Genomic DNA, 16,162 nt, shown 5'->3' with positions numbered 1-16,162 from the left:
TCCAGCAGATCCCCGGGTCCTCGCCCCCAGGGAGGGGCTCCTTTTACTCTGCTGACTTAGAGACCCTGCCTTCATGAAGGCCAGACCCTGGCCGTCTCGGGGGATGGGTTTGGGGCGGCAGCTTCCAGAGCAGCCTGGCCTGAGCCCCCACCGCCTGGGCCCTTGGCAGGCAGAGGAGAAGCAGCTGGCTGTCACCGAGAGGACCGTTGGGGACCTGCAGCAGCAGAGCCGACATGTGGCACCTCTGCCACAGCGCAGAAACCCGCCCCAGCAGCCCCTGCACGTGGACAGCATCTGCGACTGGGACTCAGGAGAAGTGGGAACTCTGCCCACCCCGCTTTGCCCCCCTGCCCAGCCCCACCTAGTGCCATCTCCTGGTCCCACCCAATGCCACCCCTGCTCCAGCCCAAGTAGACTTCTGTACCCACCTCTGCCCTACTGCTTCTCCCGCCCAGCCCAGCCCCTCCAAGCCCTGTTCCTGACCTGCGCCTGTCCCTGTTCCACCCCAGCACCTCCTGCTCCGGTTCCAGAGACTATCCCCAGTCTCTGGCCCCAGCCCTACTCCATCTTGGCCTTGGCCTCCTCCCAGTCCCTGCCCCTGTCCCTGCATAAGCCGCTTCCCTTCTGCCCCCCAGGTGCAGCTGCTGCAGGGTGAGCAGTACACACTGGTGGACAACATGGATCCACACACCTGGGTGGTGCAGGGCCCCGGTGGGGAGACCAAGAGTGCCCCCGCTGCCTGTTTCTGCATCCCAGCGCCGGACCCTGAAGCCGTGGCCAGGGCCTCCCGGTAGGTCTGCCTAGGACACTTGGACAGGAGGCAGGCTGTGGCCAGACCAGGCCCTGTGGTGTCCAAGGCCGTTGCCTGGCAGGCCACTGCCCAAACGCTGGCCTTCCTCTGGGGCTGGAAAGGGAGAGTGAGGAGGACGTCCTTCTCTGATTTCCTCCTTGTTCCAGGCTGGTCTCGGAGCTGCAGGCCCTGAAGCAGAAATTGGCCACAGTGCAGAGCCGCCTGCAGGCCAGTGCTGTGGAGTCTGCACGGCCCAGCCAGCAGGGTATCAAGGGCGACCTGGGGAGGGAGCGGAGTCGATTCCTACTTCCTGGGGGGGCTTTGATGGGCAGGGGTGACCCTGGGCTAGGGACACCTGCTCTGGGGGTTCCATCTCCTGGGGTGGCGCGTCCCAGGACTGCCCTCCCTCAGGCCCTGCCCATCCTCCTCCCGGACCCCCACAGGGCTGGTACCCAGAGTGCCCATTTGGCAGATGAGAGGTCGGCCCTGGGCCCTCACCAGCACCCCCTGCCCCCAGTTCCAGGTGGCTCTGCCCCGGCCAACCCACAGGCCCAGAAGCTCCTGACACAGATGACCCGGCTGGATGGGGACCTGGGGCAGATAGAGAAGCAGGTGCTGGCCTGGGCACGGACCCCACTGAGCCGCACCACGTCGCTGGAGGACCTGGAGGGCCGAATCCACAGCCAGGAGGTGGGTGAGCGGCCAGCAGGGGCAGCCGGGAGAAGAAGCGGCCCAGCCCTGGGGTGCACACACTTTAGAGAAGCAAGTGCAGGACCAGCTGCCAGGGCCCAAGGTGGAGGAGGGAATGGATAGTCCAGGGCTCAGACAAGCCGGTGCCCCTCCTGGCTCCTCCACTGACCGGCTCTGTGACTTTGGGCACGCCATTTGGCTTCTCTGGACTTCAATTTCCTCATGTCTGAAACTGACAAAATAATACCCAGCTCAATTTTCCTGGGAGTGAAGTGCAGTAATGCCCAGGAAGATTCTAGTAGGGCAAGGGTAAAGGCCCCACCCCCAGAAGGTGTTTTGGCAAAGCTCCTGAAGTAGCAAGGAAAGGCTGGGGTCTTTTGGGGAGCAATTTCTCCCAGCTTGGCTGGATGTGGTAACTCACACCCGTAATCCCAATACTTTGGGAGGCAGAGGACGGAGGATTTCTTGAGCCCAGGAGCTTGAGACCAGCCTAGACAACACAGCGAGACCTCATCTCTACAAAATGTATATATTAAAAAAAATTAGCTGGGTGTAGCGGTGTGCACCTGTAATCCCAACTACTCAGGGTGCTGAGGTAGAAGGATAGATTGAGTCCAGGAGTTCAAGGCTGCAGTGAGCTGTGATTGTGCCACCGCACTCCAGTCTGAGTGACAGAGTGAGACCCTGACTTAAAAAAAAAAAAAAAAGGCTGGGCTCAGTGGCTCAGCCTGTAATCCCAGCACTTTGGGAGGATGAGGTGAGTGGATTGCCTGAGCCCGCGGGTTCAAGACCCAACTGGGCAACTTGGCGAGACCCCATCTCTACAATAAATCAAAAAATTAGCCGGGCATGGTAGTGCACCCCTGTAGTTCCATCTACTTGGAAGGCTGAGGTGGAAGGATCGCCGGAGCCCAGCAGGTCGAGGCTGCAGTGGCCAGGAGCGGCCACTGCACTCCAGTCTGGGCGACAGAGTGAGACTCCAACTCCAAAAAAATAAATTAATTAATTAATTAAAAATAAAGTTTCTCCTGGCTGAAGGGAGGAGCAGTCCTGGAGAGGTTACAGCATTGTATAAACCCATGACCAAAGAAGAGCAAATTCTCTGCCACGTGAGCTCAACCCCCTAGAAGTGCTGAAGGTGAAATCCACCCTTCCCCACACCTGGGGGCCGCAGTCTGGCTATCCTTCCAAACCGGTTTCTGTTCAAATACATGACATCCTTTGTGTTTGGCTCTAAAAAATTTGAATCATGCTGTTCACATTCTTGTGCAACTTGTTCTTTTCTCCCCACAAGGTTCCATAGAGATTAGGAAGCAGCAGTTCAGCTGGGTCAGAGGACTGGGCCAGGTGGGGCAGGGGGGTGTTCCGGGGATGGAGGACAAGAGAGTAAGAAGGGGTTGCAGGTTGGGTTCCTGGTGGTGACTCTGATATGGAGAAGTGTGTGTCAGGTGTTCATCACGGGGTCTCATGGCTGGGACATCTGTGGAAGGGAGGGGACAGAAGCAGATGGCAGAAGGAGGCTGTGCTGTAATAGTCTCAGCCAAGGCCTCAGCCGACCCCCAGGAGCTCTGGAGCTGGGGAGGGGGCTGCCCCCGTGGCTTTATTTGCCAAGTCACTGGCTGCCCCCTGGGGCATGGCAGTCTCCAAAACGGGCTGCTAGCGGAGGCTGTCACACCTACGTAGGTCCTTGGGTTGTGGACCTACGTAGGTGTGACGTCACAGCATCTGCCGTATAGCATTGTGGGGGCGAGGAGAAGCCCATTCAGTCTGGCCGTGGCAATTGGCACCACACAGGGACTTACGTGATGGGCAAGTGAATAACTGATGGAAGAATGAGGGCACCAACCCCATGTGGACAGAGCCAGGGCACTGGCTGAAGCTACAGGGCCAGGGGACCTGAAGGTCTTCTGAGCAGGGTAGTGACTTGAAGACAACAGTGGGCAACTGTGTGCCTGGCATTTGCTGCTGAGTTCCACGCAGGCTTTTTCTTTTTTGAGCTGGAGTCTCACTCCATCGCTCAGGGTGGGGTGCACTGGCACCCCAGTGTCGACCTGGGCTCAGGCAGAAGGAGGTTCCTTCCGCCTCAGCCTTCCAAGTAGCCGGAACTACAGGCACTTGGTACCATGCCCGACTAATTTTTTTTTTATTTATTGTAGAGATGAGGTCTTGCCAATTGCCCAGGCTGTTCTCGAACCCGTGGGCTCAGGCAATCCCCTCACCTCGGCCTCCCAAAGTACTGGGATTCCAGGTTTGAGCCACCGCACCTGGCCCCACCCAGGGGCTTTCATATCTTCTTCATATCAATCATTCTGTAGCGGAGGAGACGGGGGTCAGAGAGATTGATCTGGTCACCCACACAGGGAGCAGTGGGGCCAGGACTGTACCCGGTTCTCTGGCCTGAACCTGAGCATGTACCCGCCACTCTCTCCTGCCTCCGTGGGCACAGTTGGGTTGACATGGCAAGAAAACAGGGCAGAACCCACCTGCCCAGAGATCCCTGACCCTGCCGCCTCTCCAGGGCATGGCCCAGTGCCTGCAGAGTCTGGGAGCCGAGAAGGAGACAGCCCAGCAGGAGTGCGAGGCTTTTCTGTCGGCGAGGCCCACGGGCCCCGCCGCCCTGCAGCTGCCCGTGGCCCTCAACAATGTCAAGAACAAGTTCAGCGATGTACAAGTTCTGTGCCATCTCTATGGAGAGAAGTGAGTGCTCTGGGGACAGGGCCGCTGGGCGGGTGTGGCCGGGGGGTGTGGCTGGGGGGTGTGGCCGGCGGGTGTCTGAGCCCTGCCTCCTCTGTGGCAGAGCCAAGGCTGCCCTGGGCCTGGAGCAGCAGATCCGGGACGCGGACAGGGTCATTGGGGGCTTCGAGTCCAGCCTGGCGCAGGAGGCCCCCATCCCTGCTGAGCCAGGGGCGCTGCAGGAGAGGGTCAGCGAGTTCCAGGTGAGGAGCCGGCAAGGCCTCCTGGCGGGAGAGGGTCAGGCTGACCAAGCATTGGGATGGGGCAGGTGGAGTGGACATGCTGTCTCTCCCCTGCCCCCAGCGCCAGCGGAAGGAGCTGCTGGAACAGCAGGCCTGCGTGCTGGGCCTGCACCGCGCGCTCAAGGCCACCGAGCACGCATGCGCTGCACTGCAGAACAACTTTCAGGAGTTCTGCCAAGACTTGCCACGCCAGCAGCGCCAGGTGCGCGCCCTCACTGACCGCTACCACGCTGTGGGGGACCAGCTGGATCTGCGGTGAGTGGCCAGGCTCTGCGGGCGCAGGGTACGGGCTGGGGTGGAGCCCGGGCACTGTTGTGTGCAAGCTGTGTGACCTTGGACTGGTGACTTCACCTCTCTGAAGCTGTTTTCTCATCTCTAAAACGGTATAATTAGCCGGGCTCGGTGGCTCAGCCTGTAATCCCACGCTTTTGGGAGGCTGAGGTGAGTGGATTGCCTGAGCCTGTGGGTTCGCGACCCGCCTGGACAGGCGAGACCTCATCTCTACAATAAATCAAAAAAATTAGCTGGGCGTGGTATGTGCGCCTGTAGTTCCAGCTACTCGGAAGGCTGAGGCGGAAGGATAGCCAGAGCACATCAGGTCGAGGCTGCGGTGGCTGGGAGCGGCCACTGCACTCCAGTCTGGGCGACAGAGTGAGACTCCAACTCAAATAAATAAATAAATAAATAAATAAATAAATAAATAAATTAATAAATTTAAAAAATGGTATAATAACAGTACTTATCTCCCTGGGTGGTGCCTGGCCGGGCCTGTTCATCCCGTCTCTGAATCTGCAGCCCCAGGCAGGGTTGGAGAGCAGGGATCTGCACGGCAGGTCACTCAGGGTTCCTGCCCTATCTCAGGGAGGAGACTCCCACCAGCCTCTCCTGTGTACTCTCGCCTGTCCCCAGAGGGTGGCCTTCACCTCTCTTCTGGGCCTCGTCCTGCAGGGAGAAGATAGTGCAGGATGCTGGCCTCACCTTCCAGCAGTTCAAGAACTGCAGGGACAACCTGAGCTCCTGGCTGGAGCACCTACCCCACAACCAGGTGCGGCCCAGCGACGGGCCCAGCCAGATCGCCTACAAGCTGCAAGCACAGAAGGTGAGGGACTGCCGGCCACCTGGGGGCGGATCAGGCCCCTGATCACAACTGGGGCCTCAAGGATGTCCACAGGGACAGCTGCCTGTGCACATGTGGCCCTCTAGTGGCCAGGGCTCAAAAGCGCTCCAAGAGGCCGCAAGACTGAGGCCTCTCAAGCCTTGGGTCACCCTCTTCCTTGGCCTCCACTTGAAATGCTCCACTTTGCCCACAGACATGACCAGCCCAGCTCTATCTGGTCCAGGGTGGGCACTGGGATTCATGCTCGGGCCACAGAGTTATGGGCGTTCCAATCACCGCTGCATCTTCCTCCTCAGACATGTCAAGTCCATCCTGTACCAGGCAGTGGGTTCAGTGGGGGTACAGCCCTGCCCTCGGGCTTCTTTGGTGGAGAGGCCAGTGACCTGTGGGCAGTCCCTGCTGGACACCAGGGCCAGCAGTGTGGAAGGACTCGCCACCTAAGTTGAGACCAGAGGAAGAGAGAGGGTAGCCCGAGGAGAGGAGAAAAGCAGAGGGAGAAAGGTAGAAGAAAGGAGGGGGAATTGAGGACGGGAATGACCAGAGCAGACCACACGGCAAGGAGGCTGGACTCTATCCGCCGCCCCAGCAGGCGGCTGGGGAGGAGGCATCTCCAGCCTGGTGTTTAGAAGCTAGCTCTGGCTGCTGGGTGGAGAGTGGCTAAGGGGTGGGGAGAAGACTAGGAGGACCAGGAGGAGCCCAGGTAGAAAGCCAGGTGAGACAGGATGGTGGCTTGGGCCAGGGGAAGGGACCATGGGACAGAACGAGGTGGGCAGACCTGAGATGGAGATGGCAGCATTGGTGGACTTGGCGACCGCTTGGAGGGGGCAGTGAGACCATGAAGGTTTTGTCAGAGACCCCTGGGAAGATGGGGGTGGGGGTGCCCCCACCTGAGGCAGGAACACAAAGAACAGAGCACCTTTGGAGAAAGGCATGAGGTCAGCTGGGTCATGCTGAGTGTAAGGTGGCTGGGACAGCTGAGGGAGATGGAGAAGTGGAGGGAGTTGTGGGAGGGGTGGTGCCCTTGGGGCCTTCCTGAGAGCGGAAGCATCTGGGACTGTGGGAAAATGAGAATGTCTGATGCTAGAGTAGGTGCATGGCATCAGGAAGGGGCCTGGGACAGAGACTCTCACCCTGGCTGCCGATCAGAGTTTTCCAGGGAGCCTTTTTTTTTGAGTGGGAGTCTCACTCTGTCACTCAGACTAGAGTGCAGTGGCCACTCCCGGCCACCGCAGCCTCGACCTGCTGGGCTCCGGTGATCCTTCCGCCTCAGCCTTCTAAGTAGCTGGAGCTACAGGCGCATGCTACCATGCTCAGCTAATTTTTGATTTATTGTAGAGATGAGATCTCGCCAAGTTGCTGGGGCCAGTCTTGAACCCTCAGGCTCAGGCAATCCACTCGCCTCGGCCTCCCAAAGTGCTGGAATTACAGGCTGAGCCATCGAGCCTGGCCCCAGGGAAGTTTTAACACATCCCCAGGCCAAGACCCTTCTCCAGACAAACCAAATTGGAATCGTTGGGGTCAAAGCATCAGCATTTTTTTTAAGTTCCTAGGTAAATAAAAGGGGGCAGTCCAGGTTACAAACTATTATGGCAGAGCCGTGGTTCTCAAAGGGTGGTCCCTGGACCAGTAGCATCAGCATCACCTGGGGACCTGTAAAGAATGCTCACCTCAGTCCTGCTGAACCAGATGCAGCAGGTGGGCCCAGCACATCTGCAGTCTAACAGGCCCCAGGTGATTCTGGTGCCCACTGCAGCGTGGTGGGATGGAATTCTGTGGGCTACTGGGCAGAAGAAAGGGACACCGCCAGGGAGAGGAAGGAGGGAAAGTAGAGAGAGTGATGTCAGGGAAAAAGGGGGCTCCCACCCCACCCAGGCCTTCCATACAGCCCTTCCTGTCCCCAGGTGGGTGGCGCTAGCTGCCTGTGGCCCTGGAGGCACCAGTTGGAGGAGCATCAGGTTAGGCCGTGTTTCCCGCCTCCCGACTCTAGCTTTTTCCCTGGCAGAGGCTGATGCAGGAGATCCAGCGCCGAGAACAGGACCGGGCCATGGTGTCCCGCCTCTCCCAGAACCTTCAGACGGCTCTCCAAGTAAGCAGGACTTTTTATTTTTTGGAGTTGGGGTCTCACTCTGTCACCCAGGCTGGAGTGCAGTGGCACAGTCATAGCTCACTACATCCCCAAACTCCTAGGCTCAAACAATCCTCTCACCTTAGCCTCCCAAGTAGCTGGGACTACAAGCACATACCACCACGCCCAGCTAATTTTTTGTAGAGACATGGTCTCACTATGTAATCCAGGCTGGTCTCAAACTCCTGGACTCAAATGATCCTCCCACCTCGGCCTCCCAAAGTGCTGGGATTACAGGCATGAGCCACCACACCCAGCCAGCAGCTTTACTTGCCTTGTCCCTCCCACCTCTTCTAGCCCCTGCTACCCCTTGCCAAGCTTCCCCCACCAACGTCCAGCTTGTTGTCCTTTGCTTCCTGCTCAGGACTATGACCTGCAGGCAGACACCTACCGCTGCTCCTTGGAGCCCACCCTGGCAGTGTCAGCCCCCAAAAGACCCCGAGTGGCTCCCCTGCAGGAGAGCATCCAGGCCCAGGTGAGATGAGACCAGTGGGGCACCAGCTCTGTAGCCTCCAAAACGGGAGCTGACCCTCCCCTCCCTCTCCCCACCTTGGCCCCCTCCAGGAGAAGAACCTTGCAAAGGCTTATACTGAGGTTGCAGCGGCCCACCAGCAGCAGATGCACCAGCTGGAGTTTGCTAGGAAGATGCTGGAAAAGGTACAGAGATGACGCCCCTCTTCCCACAATAACCAGGAATAGCCATTCCTGCAGTGCCTGGGCCACCAACCCAGCAGTCTTCTCTGCAGCCCCTGGGCAGGCCCGGCATCTTGGGAGGGGTGCAGCACCCTGCCTTCTGCGGTTTTCTCCCTAGCCACTCTCACAGGCTGGGATCCATCCCAGAGTTAGGCCCTGGAGACGTCAGTGTGGTCACAGTCGAGCTACTGGGCCGCCCTCCAATGGGAAAGGACCTCTAACACTGGAGAGCAGAGAAAATCCTCAGAGACTTCAGCCTTAGTACCTAGCCACCATGGCGACAGGCCCCCACCTGGGAATCCATCCCTGGTACCCCAGAAGCTCCCAGGATTCTTGGTGACTTGCTGGCCTCCCTACTATCCTCAGCCATAGTGCAGCATCCCCCAGGGGAGTGGGGGCCCATTTCTGGGAACCTGCGTGGAAAGGGAAGGAGGGGAGTTTCGGAAGGGACAGGGAGAACCTGTCCTATTTGCACTTTCTAGTGCAAACCTGGCCTGCACACGGCCTCGCGTCCCAACAGCATGGCATCGACTGGATCTGCCCAAAATTCTGCACCAAGCATCTCAGGTCCTCAGCTCCACCTCCCAGGACCTACCAGGAAGCCTTGGGAAGCAGGGAGGGGTCTCTGGCCCCGGGAGGGGGGGTGTAGACACACAGGACTCCTATCTTTTCTCCCCCTCACCCCAGTGGTCTCCTTTCTTCCTCACACTGCAGAAGGAGCTCAGTGAGGACATCCAGGCGACCCATGACATGAAGCAGGGGTCCGAGAGCCCAGCCGGAGCAGGGAGAGAGTCACAGGCCCTGAAGTCCCAGCTGGAGGAGGAGAGGAAGCGGGTGGCCCAGGTGCAGCGCGAGCTGGCGGAGCAGAGGAGCCAGCTGCTGCAGCTGAGGACCCAGCGGCCTTTGGAGAGGCTGGAGGAGAAGGAGGTGGTGGAGTTTTACCGGGACCCCCAGCTGGAGAGCAGCCTGGCCAAGGTGAAGGCCCAGGTGGAAGAGGAGGGCAGGAGGCGTGCCACCCTGCAGGCAGACCTGGAGGCAACGGCCCAGAAGGTCGTGCAGCTGGAGAGCCAGAGGAAGACCACGCAGCCTCATCTGCTGACCAAGGAGGTCACCCAGATCGAGAGGGACCCTCGCCTGGACAGCCAGGCAGCCCAGCTCAGCAGAGAGATCCAGCAGCTCCGGGGGGAGGACACCGTCGTCTCGGCCCGGCTGGAAGAGCTGAAGAAGGAGCTGCTGGCCCTTGAGCGGAAGGAGGTGGACGTGAAGGAGAAAGTCGTGGTGAAAGAAGTGGTCCAGGTGGAGAAGGATCCGGAAATGGTCAAGGCAGCCCGGGCTCTGAGGCTGCAGATCGAGGAGGACACCGCGCAGAGGAAGCGGGCGGAGGAGGCCGTGGCCACGCTGCGGGCTCGCATCGAAGACCTGGAGCGGGCCATCAGCTCGGTGGAGCCCAAGGTCATTGTGAAGGAGGTGAAGAAGGTGGAGCAGGACCCAGGCCTTCTCCAGGAGTCCGCCCGGCTGAGGAGTCTCCTCGAGGAGGAGAGGAGCAAGAACGCCACGCTGGCCCGGGAGCTGAGGGACCTGCGTGGCAAGCACAGCGCCGCCGAGAAGCAGAAGCCCAAGGTGCAGCTGCAGGAGCGCGTCAGCGAGGTCTTCCAGGTGGACCCTGACACGCAGGAGGAGATCGCGCGGCTCCGGGCCCAGCTGCAGGAGACCGCGGGCAAGAGGAGTCACATGGAGAAGGCGGTGGAGACGCTGCGGCCTGAGCTGGAGGTCCTGCGCGCCCAGAAGCCCGCGGTGGAGTACAAGGAGGTGACCCAGGAGGTGGTGAGGCACGAGAGGAGCCCCGAGGTGCTGCGCGAGGTCGACCGCCTGAAGGCCCAGCTCAACGAGCTGGTCAACACGCACGGGCGCACACAGGAGCAGCTCATCCGCCTGCAGGGCGAGCGCGACCAGTGGAAGCGTGAGCGGGCCAAGGTGGAGACCAAGACGGTGAGCAAGGAGGTGGTGCGCCACGAGAAGGACCCGGTCCTGGAGAAGGAGGCGGAGCGGCTCCGCCAGGAGGTGCGGGAGGCCACCCAGAAGAGGCGGGCCGCGGAGGACGCCGTCTACGAGCTGCAGAGCAAGTGCCTGCTGCTGGAGAGGAGGAAGCCCGAGGAGAAGGTGGTGGTGCAGGAGGTGGTGGTCACCCAGAAGGACCCGAAGCTGCGCGACGAGCACGGCCGGCTGAGCCAGAGCCTGGATGAGGAGGTGGGCCGGCGGCGGCAGCTGGAGCTCGAGGTGCAGCAGCTGCAGGCCAGCGTGGAGGAGCAGGAGGGCCTGCTCAGCTTCCAGGAGGACCGCAGCAAGAAGCTGGCCGTGGAGCGGAAGCTGCGGCAGCTGACCCTGCGGATCCAGGAGCTGGAGCAACGCCCCCCCGTGGTGCAGGAGAAGATCATCACGGAGGAAGTGGTCAAGCTGGAGAAGGACCCGGATCTGGAGAAGTCCACGGAAGCCCTGCGGCGGGACCTGGACCAGGAGAAGGCCCGGGTGACAGAACTGCACCGGGAGAGCAAGAACCTGCAGGTCCAGATCGACGTCCTCCAGAAAACCAAGTCGCAGGAGAAGACCATCTACAAGGAGGTGATCCGGGTGCAGAAGGACCGGGCGCTGGAGGACGAGCGGGCCCGTGTGTGGGAGGTGCTCACCCGGGAGCGCGCAGCCCTGCAGGGCCGGGAGGAGGAGGCGCGGCACCTGCGGCAGCGGATCGACAGGGCGGAGGCGCTGGGGGGGACCTGGTCGCGGGAGGAGGCCGAGCTGCAGAAGGCCCGGGACCAGGCGGGCCAGGAGTGCGGGCGGCTGCAGCAGGAGCTGCGGGCGCTGGAGAGGCAGAAGCAGCAGCAGGCGCTGCAGCTGCAGGAGGAGTCGAGGCTGCTCAGCCAGAAGACGGAGAGTGCGCGGCAGAAGGCGGCCCAGCGGGGCCAGGCGCTCTCACAGCTCGAGGCGGCCATCCTCCGCGAGAAGGACCAGATCTACGAGAAGGAGCGTGCCCTGCGGGACCTGCATACCAGGGTGAGCCGGGAGGAGCTCAGCCAGGAGACCCCGACACGGGAGAACAACCTCTCCACCAAGATCTCCATCCTGGAACCCGAGACAGGGAAGGACATGTCCCCGTATGAGGCCTACAAGAGGGGCATCATCGACCGAGGCCAGTACCTCCAGCTGCAGGAGCTCGAGTGTGACTGGGAGGAGGTCACCACCTTGGGCCCCTGCGGGGAGGAGTCTGTGCTCCTGGACCGCAAGAGCGGAAAGCAGTACTCCATCGAGGCCGCCCTCCGCTGCCGGCGCATCTCCAAGGAGGAGTACCATCTGTACAAGGACGGCCGCCTGCCCATCTCAGAGTTTGCCCTGCTTGTGGCCGGGGAGACCAAGCCGAGCTCCTCGCTTTCCATCGGCTCCATCATCTCCAAGTCCCCACTCGCCTCCCCAGCCTCCCAGAGCACCGGTTTCTTCGCTCCTGGCTTCTCTCTCGGGTTCGGTGACGACAGCTTCCCCATCGCCGGGATCTACGACACAACCACAGACAACAAGTGCAGCATCAAGACGGCCGTGGCCAAGAACATGCTGGACCCCATCACTGGGCAGAAGCTGCTGGAAGCCCAGGCGGCCACGGGGGGCATCGTGGACCTGCTTAGCCGCGAGCGCTACTCTGTGCACAAGGCCGTGGAGAGGGGCCTGATCGAGAACACCTCCACGCAGAGGCTGCTCAACGCCCAGAAGGCCTTCACTGGCATCGAGGACCCTGTCACCAAGAAGAGGCTGTCGGTGGGCGAGGCCGTCCAGAGGGGCTGGATGCCCTGGGAGAGCGTGCTCCTGCACCTGCAGGTGCAGCACCTGACCGGGGGGCTCATCGACCCTAAGAAGACAGGCCGCATTCCTGTCCCACAGGCTCTGCTCTCCGGAATGATCAGCGAAGAGCTGGCCCAGCTCCTGCAGGACGAGTCCAGCTACGAGAAGGATCTGACAGACCCCATCTCCAAGGAACGGCTGAGCTACAAAGAGGCCATGGGCCGCTGCCGCAAAGACCCCCTGAGCGGTCTGCTGCTCCTCCCAGCCGCGCTGGAGGGGTACCGCTGCTACCGCTCGGCCTCTCCCACAGTCCCACGCTCCCTGCGCTGATGCAGGCCAAGCAGCCGGGACAGTGTGTGCGTTGGGGCAGGTAGGATGCAGCTACCCTCACCCCAGGGCAGCTGATCCCAGGCAGTGGGTCTTCCCTCTCTCCGACCACAGTCCTGTTATTTTATTACTCAAACATTTATGGTGTTGGGCTCCCTCCCCTTATCTTGGTGCCCGATCCATCCCCAGACCAGCAGCAGCTCTGTGTTTCCCTCCTGCCTGACCCAGTGATTCCAATAAATGAATTCCCCCCCAGTACTGTGTCTCGTTCACATTTGAGAACACAGGATCCATTTGTCTGAGATCTGAGCACAAGGACAGCATTGCTTGGATGCTTTCCCAGTTGGATATGCCCAACTCACCTACCTGGGGCATGGGGTGTTCTCTGGGGGCTGTGCTTCCTTGGATTCTGGGCAGGGACGCGGTGGCAGGTCATGGAAAGGGATCACGGAACAGCTGCTGCCTCCCCACCACACCTCAGCTTCCCCACTGGCTCAGTTCAGGCCAGGACAATCTTCAGCCCTCTGTCAGTGTCCCCCTTGTCAGCAAGCCCAGGCATCCCCCATTAGCAGAATAATGCCAGAAAACTCCAGAGTGTGTCATGTTTATTTCCTGTTTCTCAAGCCAGAAGCAAACCAACAGAAGCATATCTTAACAGAAGAACAGCCAGCCACACGCAGCCCGACCTCAGGAAGACTGCCTCTCTCCTCACTCTCTCCTTCCTGTTTAACTTGGAACTGTGAACTAGAAAAACATTTCAATCCAAAAGACCAGCAGAGGGCACCCTTCCCTCAGGGTCTAACTGTGGCTGCAGACGGGCGGGTGAAGGGCCCCAGAAGTACTTAGCCCAAAGCCCAGGCAGGCCCCCTGCCCCCAACTTAGCACCTGTAGTTCCAGTGCCAGGGGACCAGTCTCTAACACATGCCCTCGACCGTCGAGCAGCTGTGCCCTACTTTGAAGCGGCACCGTCAAACCCAACAAACAACCCAGGAACTCGCCAACCTGTGGGCATGACTAACCCAAACTTAGCCCTCTGCCACCAAGCTCCTCAGAACTCCACTCTCCCCAGATTTGTCCTCTCTCGCGCGAATGGCGGGAGGCAGCCAGGACAGCAGCTGCTCAAGAGAGGACATGAGCTTGGCCTTGACGTTAACGGTAGAAACGCTCCAGCACACTCTGGCGGGCGGCCGGGGAGGGCTCAGGAGATGAGAAGTACGGGTGGGCCAGGGCGGCCTTGGCTGAGATCCGCCTGCTGGGGTCGTACTGCAGGAGTTGCTGGGAAGGAGGACAAGGAAAGAGATGGTGCCTGGGTGTGGCCACAAAGGGGAGGAGGAATTCCCCTCCCAGGTCCCAGCTGGAGGCCCAAGCCCTGTAGTGGGTGCCCCTAAACCTACAACTTCTTGGCTCTGGAGCCAGTTCTGGCCACTCCCAGAATCTGAGGACAAAGAGTTAGTTCTAGTCTAGCCCTAAGAGTCACTCAGGACTCCTCAGGCAACCGAAGCTGGGTCAGCCGCCCCTCCTCTTGGAGGGTTCCAGGTCCCAGTCAGCTTCTAGTTGAGAAGAGCACAGATGTCCCTCCTGTATCAGGAAGCAGGGACCAAACCTGTCCAGGAAACATCCTGGGGTGGGGGGCTGGAATTCAAAGAGCAGGGAGGAGAGACGGAAGGAGGAGCTGACACCGCAAGAGGCTGACCCGTCCAGCTCTATGCCCTAGAGCCCCTAAACCCAGGCAGGATGTGGAAGGACCCCCTGCTGTGGAAAAGCGGGATGGAAAGCTAGGAGCCTTGGCTGGAGGTCCACGGCATCCTGCTGCCTTTGGGTTGGTAGGCAACACACACAGATTTCTGGAAAGTTGGATGCACAGACTGAATGAACATGAAAATGCCTTCCTCTGACACAATACCAGATTAAGGAATGTGGCTTTGAGACTTTGTTGACAAAAATGGATGACTTGGCCGGGAGCAGTACTCACGCCTATAATCCCAGCACTTTTGGGAGGCTGAGGTGGGAGGACTGCTTGAGCCTAGGAGTTTGAGACCAGCCTGGCCAACATAGCAAGACTTCTTCTTCTCCCCCAAAATTTTTAAAAGATAGTCGGGCATGGTGGTGTATACCAGTAGTCCCAGCTATTGAGGAGGCTGAGATGGAAGGATCGCCTCAGCCCAGGGGGTCGAGGCTGTGGTAAGTCATGACTATGACACCACACTCCAGTCTGGGCAACAGAGTAAGACCCTCCAAATCAAAGAAAAAAAAAAAAAGAATGGACAGTGGATGGCTCTGCCTGAGGCCTCCTGGGCAGTCTGGCCTGGGACAGCCAAGGGGTCAAGATGGTGTAACACAAAGGGTGAGGACTGTGACAGGAGCCCAGGCAGCAGGGAACAGCTTGTTCTGATCAGCCTGGGTGAAGACTAACCACTGTAGAAGGCACTGGGGGGTACACCCAGGCAGAGGAGGCGTGGCCCAGCCTGGAGAAGTACACAGCTTAGATGGGGCAATCATGAGACGAGAGGCATTTTGAAGGGGAAGGTAAACATTGGACTTATCATGAGGCAGGTTTCCAGGCTGGGCAATACACCCAAGGCCAAGGACAGGCCGACTGTGTACAGGGGTCAGGAAAAAGGCTAGTTGGACTCAAAGCGCCAGGGTTATATAGGAGGCTGGGTGACAGGGAGACACTCTGGGTGAAGTGGCCAGACCAGGGGACTCTTCTTGCTCCCCTGCACCTACCATGAGCAGGTCCTTGCCCTCTGGCTCCAGATTGGGCACAATCTCCTCCAGCCCCTTCCGGGTCCACTTGGGGAAGCTGCCCTTGTAGTCGGGCAGCTGGGTGACTCCGGGCCACATGGCTTCACTCGGTGTTCCCAGGGTGCGAAAGATACGAAAGAGTTGGTCAATCTCAGAGTCACCAGGAAACAGGGCTTTGCGTGTCACCTGCAACAGGGAAGAAAAGAAGGTGTAGAGGCCACCACTCTGTCACACAGAACCAGGGAGGGGCCATCAAGATATAATTCCCAGAGCTATGCAAAGAATTCTAGCTTTTTCTGGAACAAGGTTGGCTTCCTCAGTCCTTCTGCCAGTCCCAAACCCTCCTTAATCTCTCTCTAATATAAGCATCAGTGGGCCCCACCCATCATCCAGTAGGTCCCTGCCTGTGGCCCCCTGTGGCCATGTGTCTCTATACCATCTCTGCAAAGATGCAACCAATGCTCCAGACATCCACAGCCGTCGAATAGAACTTGCTGCCCAAGAGGATCTCAGGGGCCCGATACCACAGTGTCACCACCTGTGGGGGAGACGGGAGGAAATCATTCAGGGTGATTTTTTTTTTTTTCTGAGTTAGAGTCTCAGTCTATTACCCAGGCAGGAGTACAGTCGCACACTCATGTCCACCACAGCCTGGACCTGCTGGGCTCAGGTGATCTTTCCGCCTCAGCCTTTCAAGTAGCTGGAACTACAGGCCACCATACTCAGCTAATGTTTTAAAAATTTATTTTAGAGACGAGGTCTCGCCAAGTTGCCTAGGCTGGTCTCAAACCTTTGGGTTCAGGTAATCCTCTCACCTCCACCTCCCAAAGTGCTAGAACTACAGGTGTGAGTCACCATGCCTGGCTACTTTTTTT

The 16,162-nt window shown here is 59.5% G+C and overlaps 2 protein-coding genes across 5 annotated transcripts in view; one reads left to right on the top strand and one right to left on the bottom strand.

Annotated features, from left to right (window-relative positions):
• Positions 1-12,790, top strand: part of EVPL (envoplakin) — a 21,539-nt gene extending 8,749 nt beyond the window's left edge. The window contains exons 11-22 of one of the 2 annotated variants that reach the window (XM_008048851.1): positions 170-316; positions 636-790; positions 958-1,055; positions 1,308-1,480; positions 3,999-4,177; positions 4,278-4,416; positions 4,517-4,710; positions 5,404-5,554; positions 7,575-7,658; positions 8,062-8,172; positions 8,262-8,354; positions 9,105-12,790. In XM_008048851.1, the coding sequence (XP_008047042.1) occupies positions 170-316; positions 636-790; positions 958-1,055; positions 1,308-1,480; positions 3,999-4,177; positions 4,278-4,416; positions 4,517-4,710; positions 5,404-5,554; positions 7,575-7,658; positions 8,062-8,172; positions 8,262-8,354; positions 9,105-12,545 (4,965 nt within the window). In that variant the 3' untranslated portion in view covers positions 12,546-12,790. Of the gene's footprint in view, positions 1-169; positions 317-635; positions 791-957; positions 1,125-1,307; positions 1,481-3,998; positions 4,178-4,277; positions 4,417-4,516; positions 4,711-5,403; positions 5,555-7,574; positions 7,659-8,061; positions 8,173-8,261; positions 8,355-9,104 lie in introns of both variants that reach the window. The other variant, XM_021707919.1, reaches the window with a different exon arrangement.
• A 340-nt stretch (positions 12,791-13,130) lies between these two features.
• Positions 13,131-16,162, bottom strand: part of CDK3 (cyclin dependent kinase 3) — a 5,070-nt gene continuing 2,038 nt past the window's right edge. For 2 of the 3 annotated variants that reach the window (XM_021707920.1, XM_021707921.1), the window contains 2 exons: positions 15,270-15,473; positions 13,669-13,817 (listed from right to left, as the gene is read on the bottom strand). In XM_021707920.1, coding sequence (XP_021563595.1) covers positions 13,692-13,817; positions 15,270-15,473 — 330 coding nt within the window. In that variant the 3' untranslated portion in view covers positions 13,669-13,691. Of the gene's footprint in view, positions 13,818-15,269; positions 15,474-15,723; positions 15,826-16,162 lie in introns of all 3 variants that reach the window. The other variant, XM_008048850.1, reaches the window with a different exon arrangement.

This window comes from Carlito syrichta, unplaced genomic scaffold, assembly GCF_000164805.1.
Source record: "Carlito syrichta isolate Samal-C Ts95f unplaced genomic scaffold, Tarsius_syrichta-2.0.1 Scaffold126828, whole genome shotgun sequence".
Classification (NCBI taxonomy): domain Eukaryota; kingdom Metazoa; phylum Chordata; class Mammalia; order Primates; family Tarsiidae; genus Carlito; species Carlito syrichta.
Note: the sequence above shows the minus strand (reverse complement) of the source record. Positions and strands in the feature narration are given on the sequence as shown.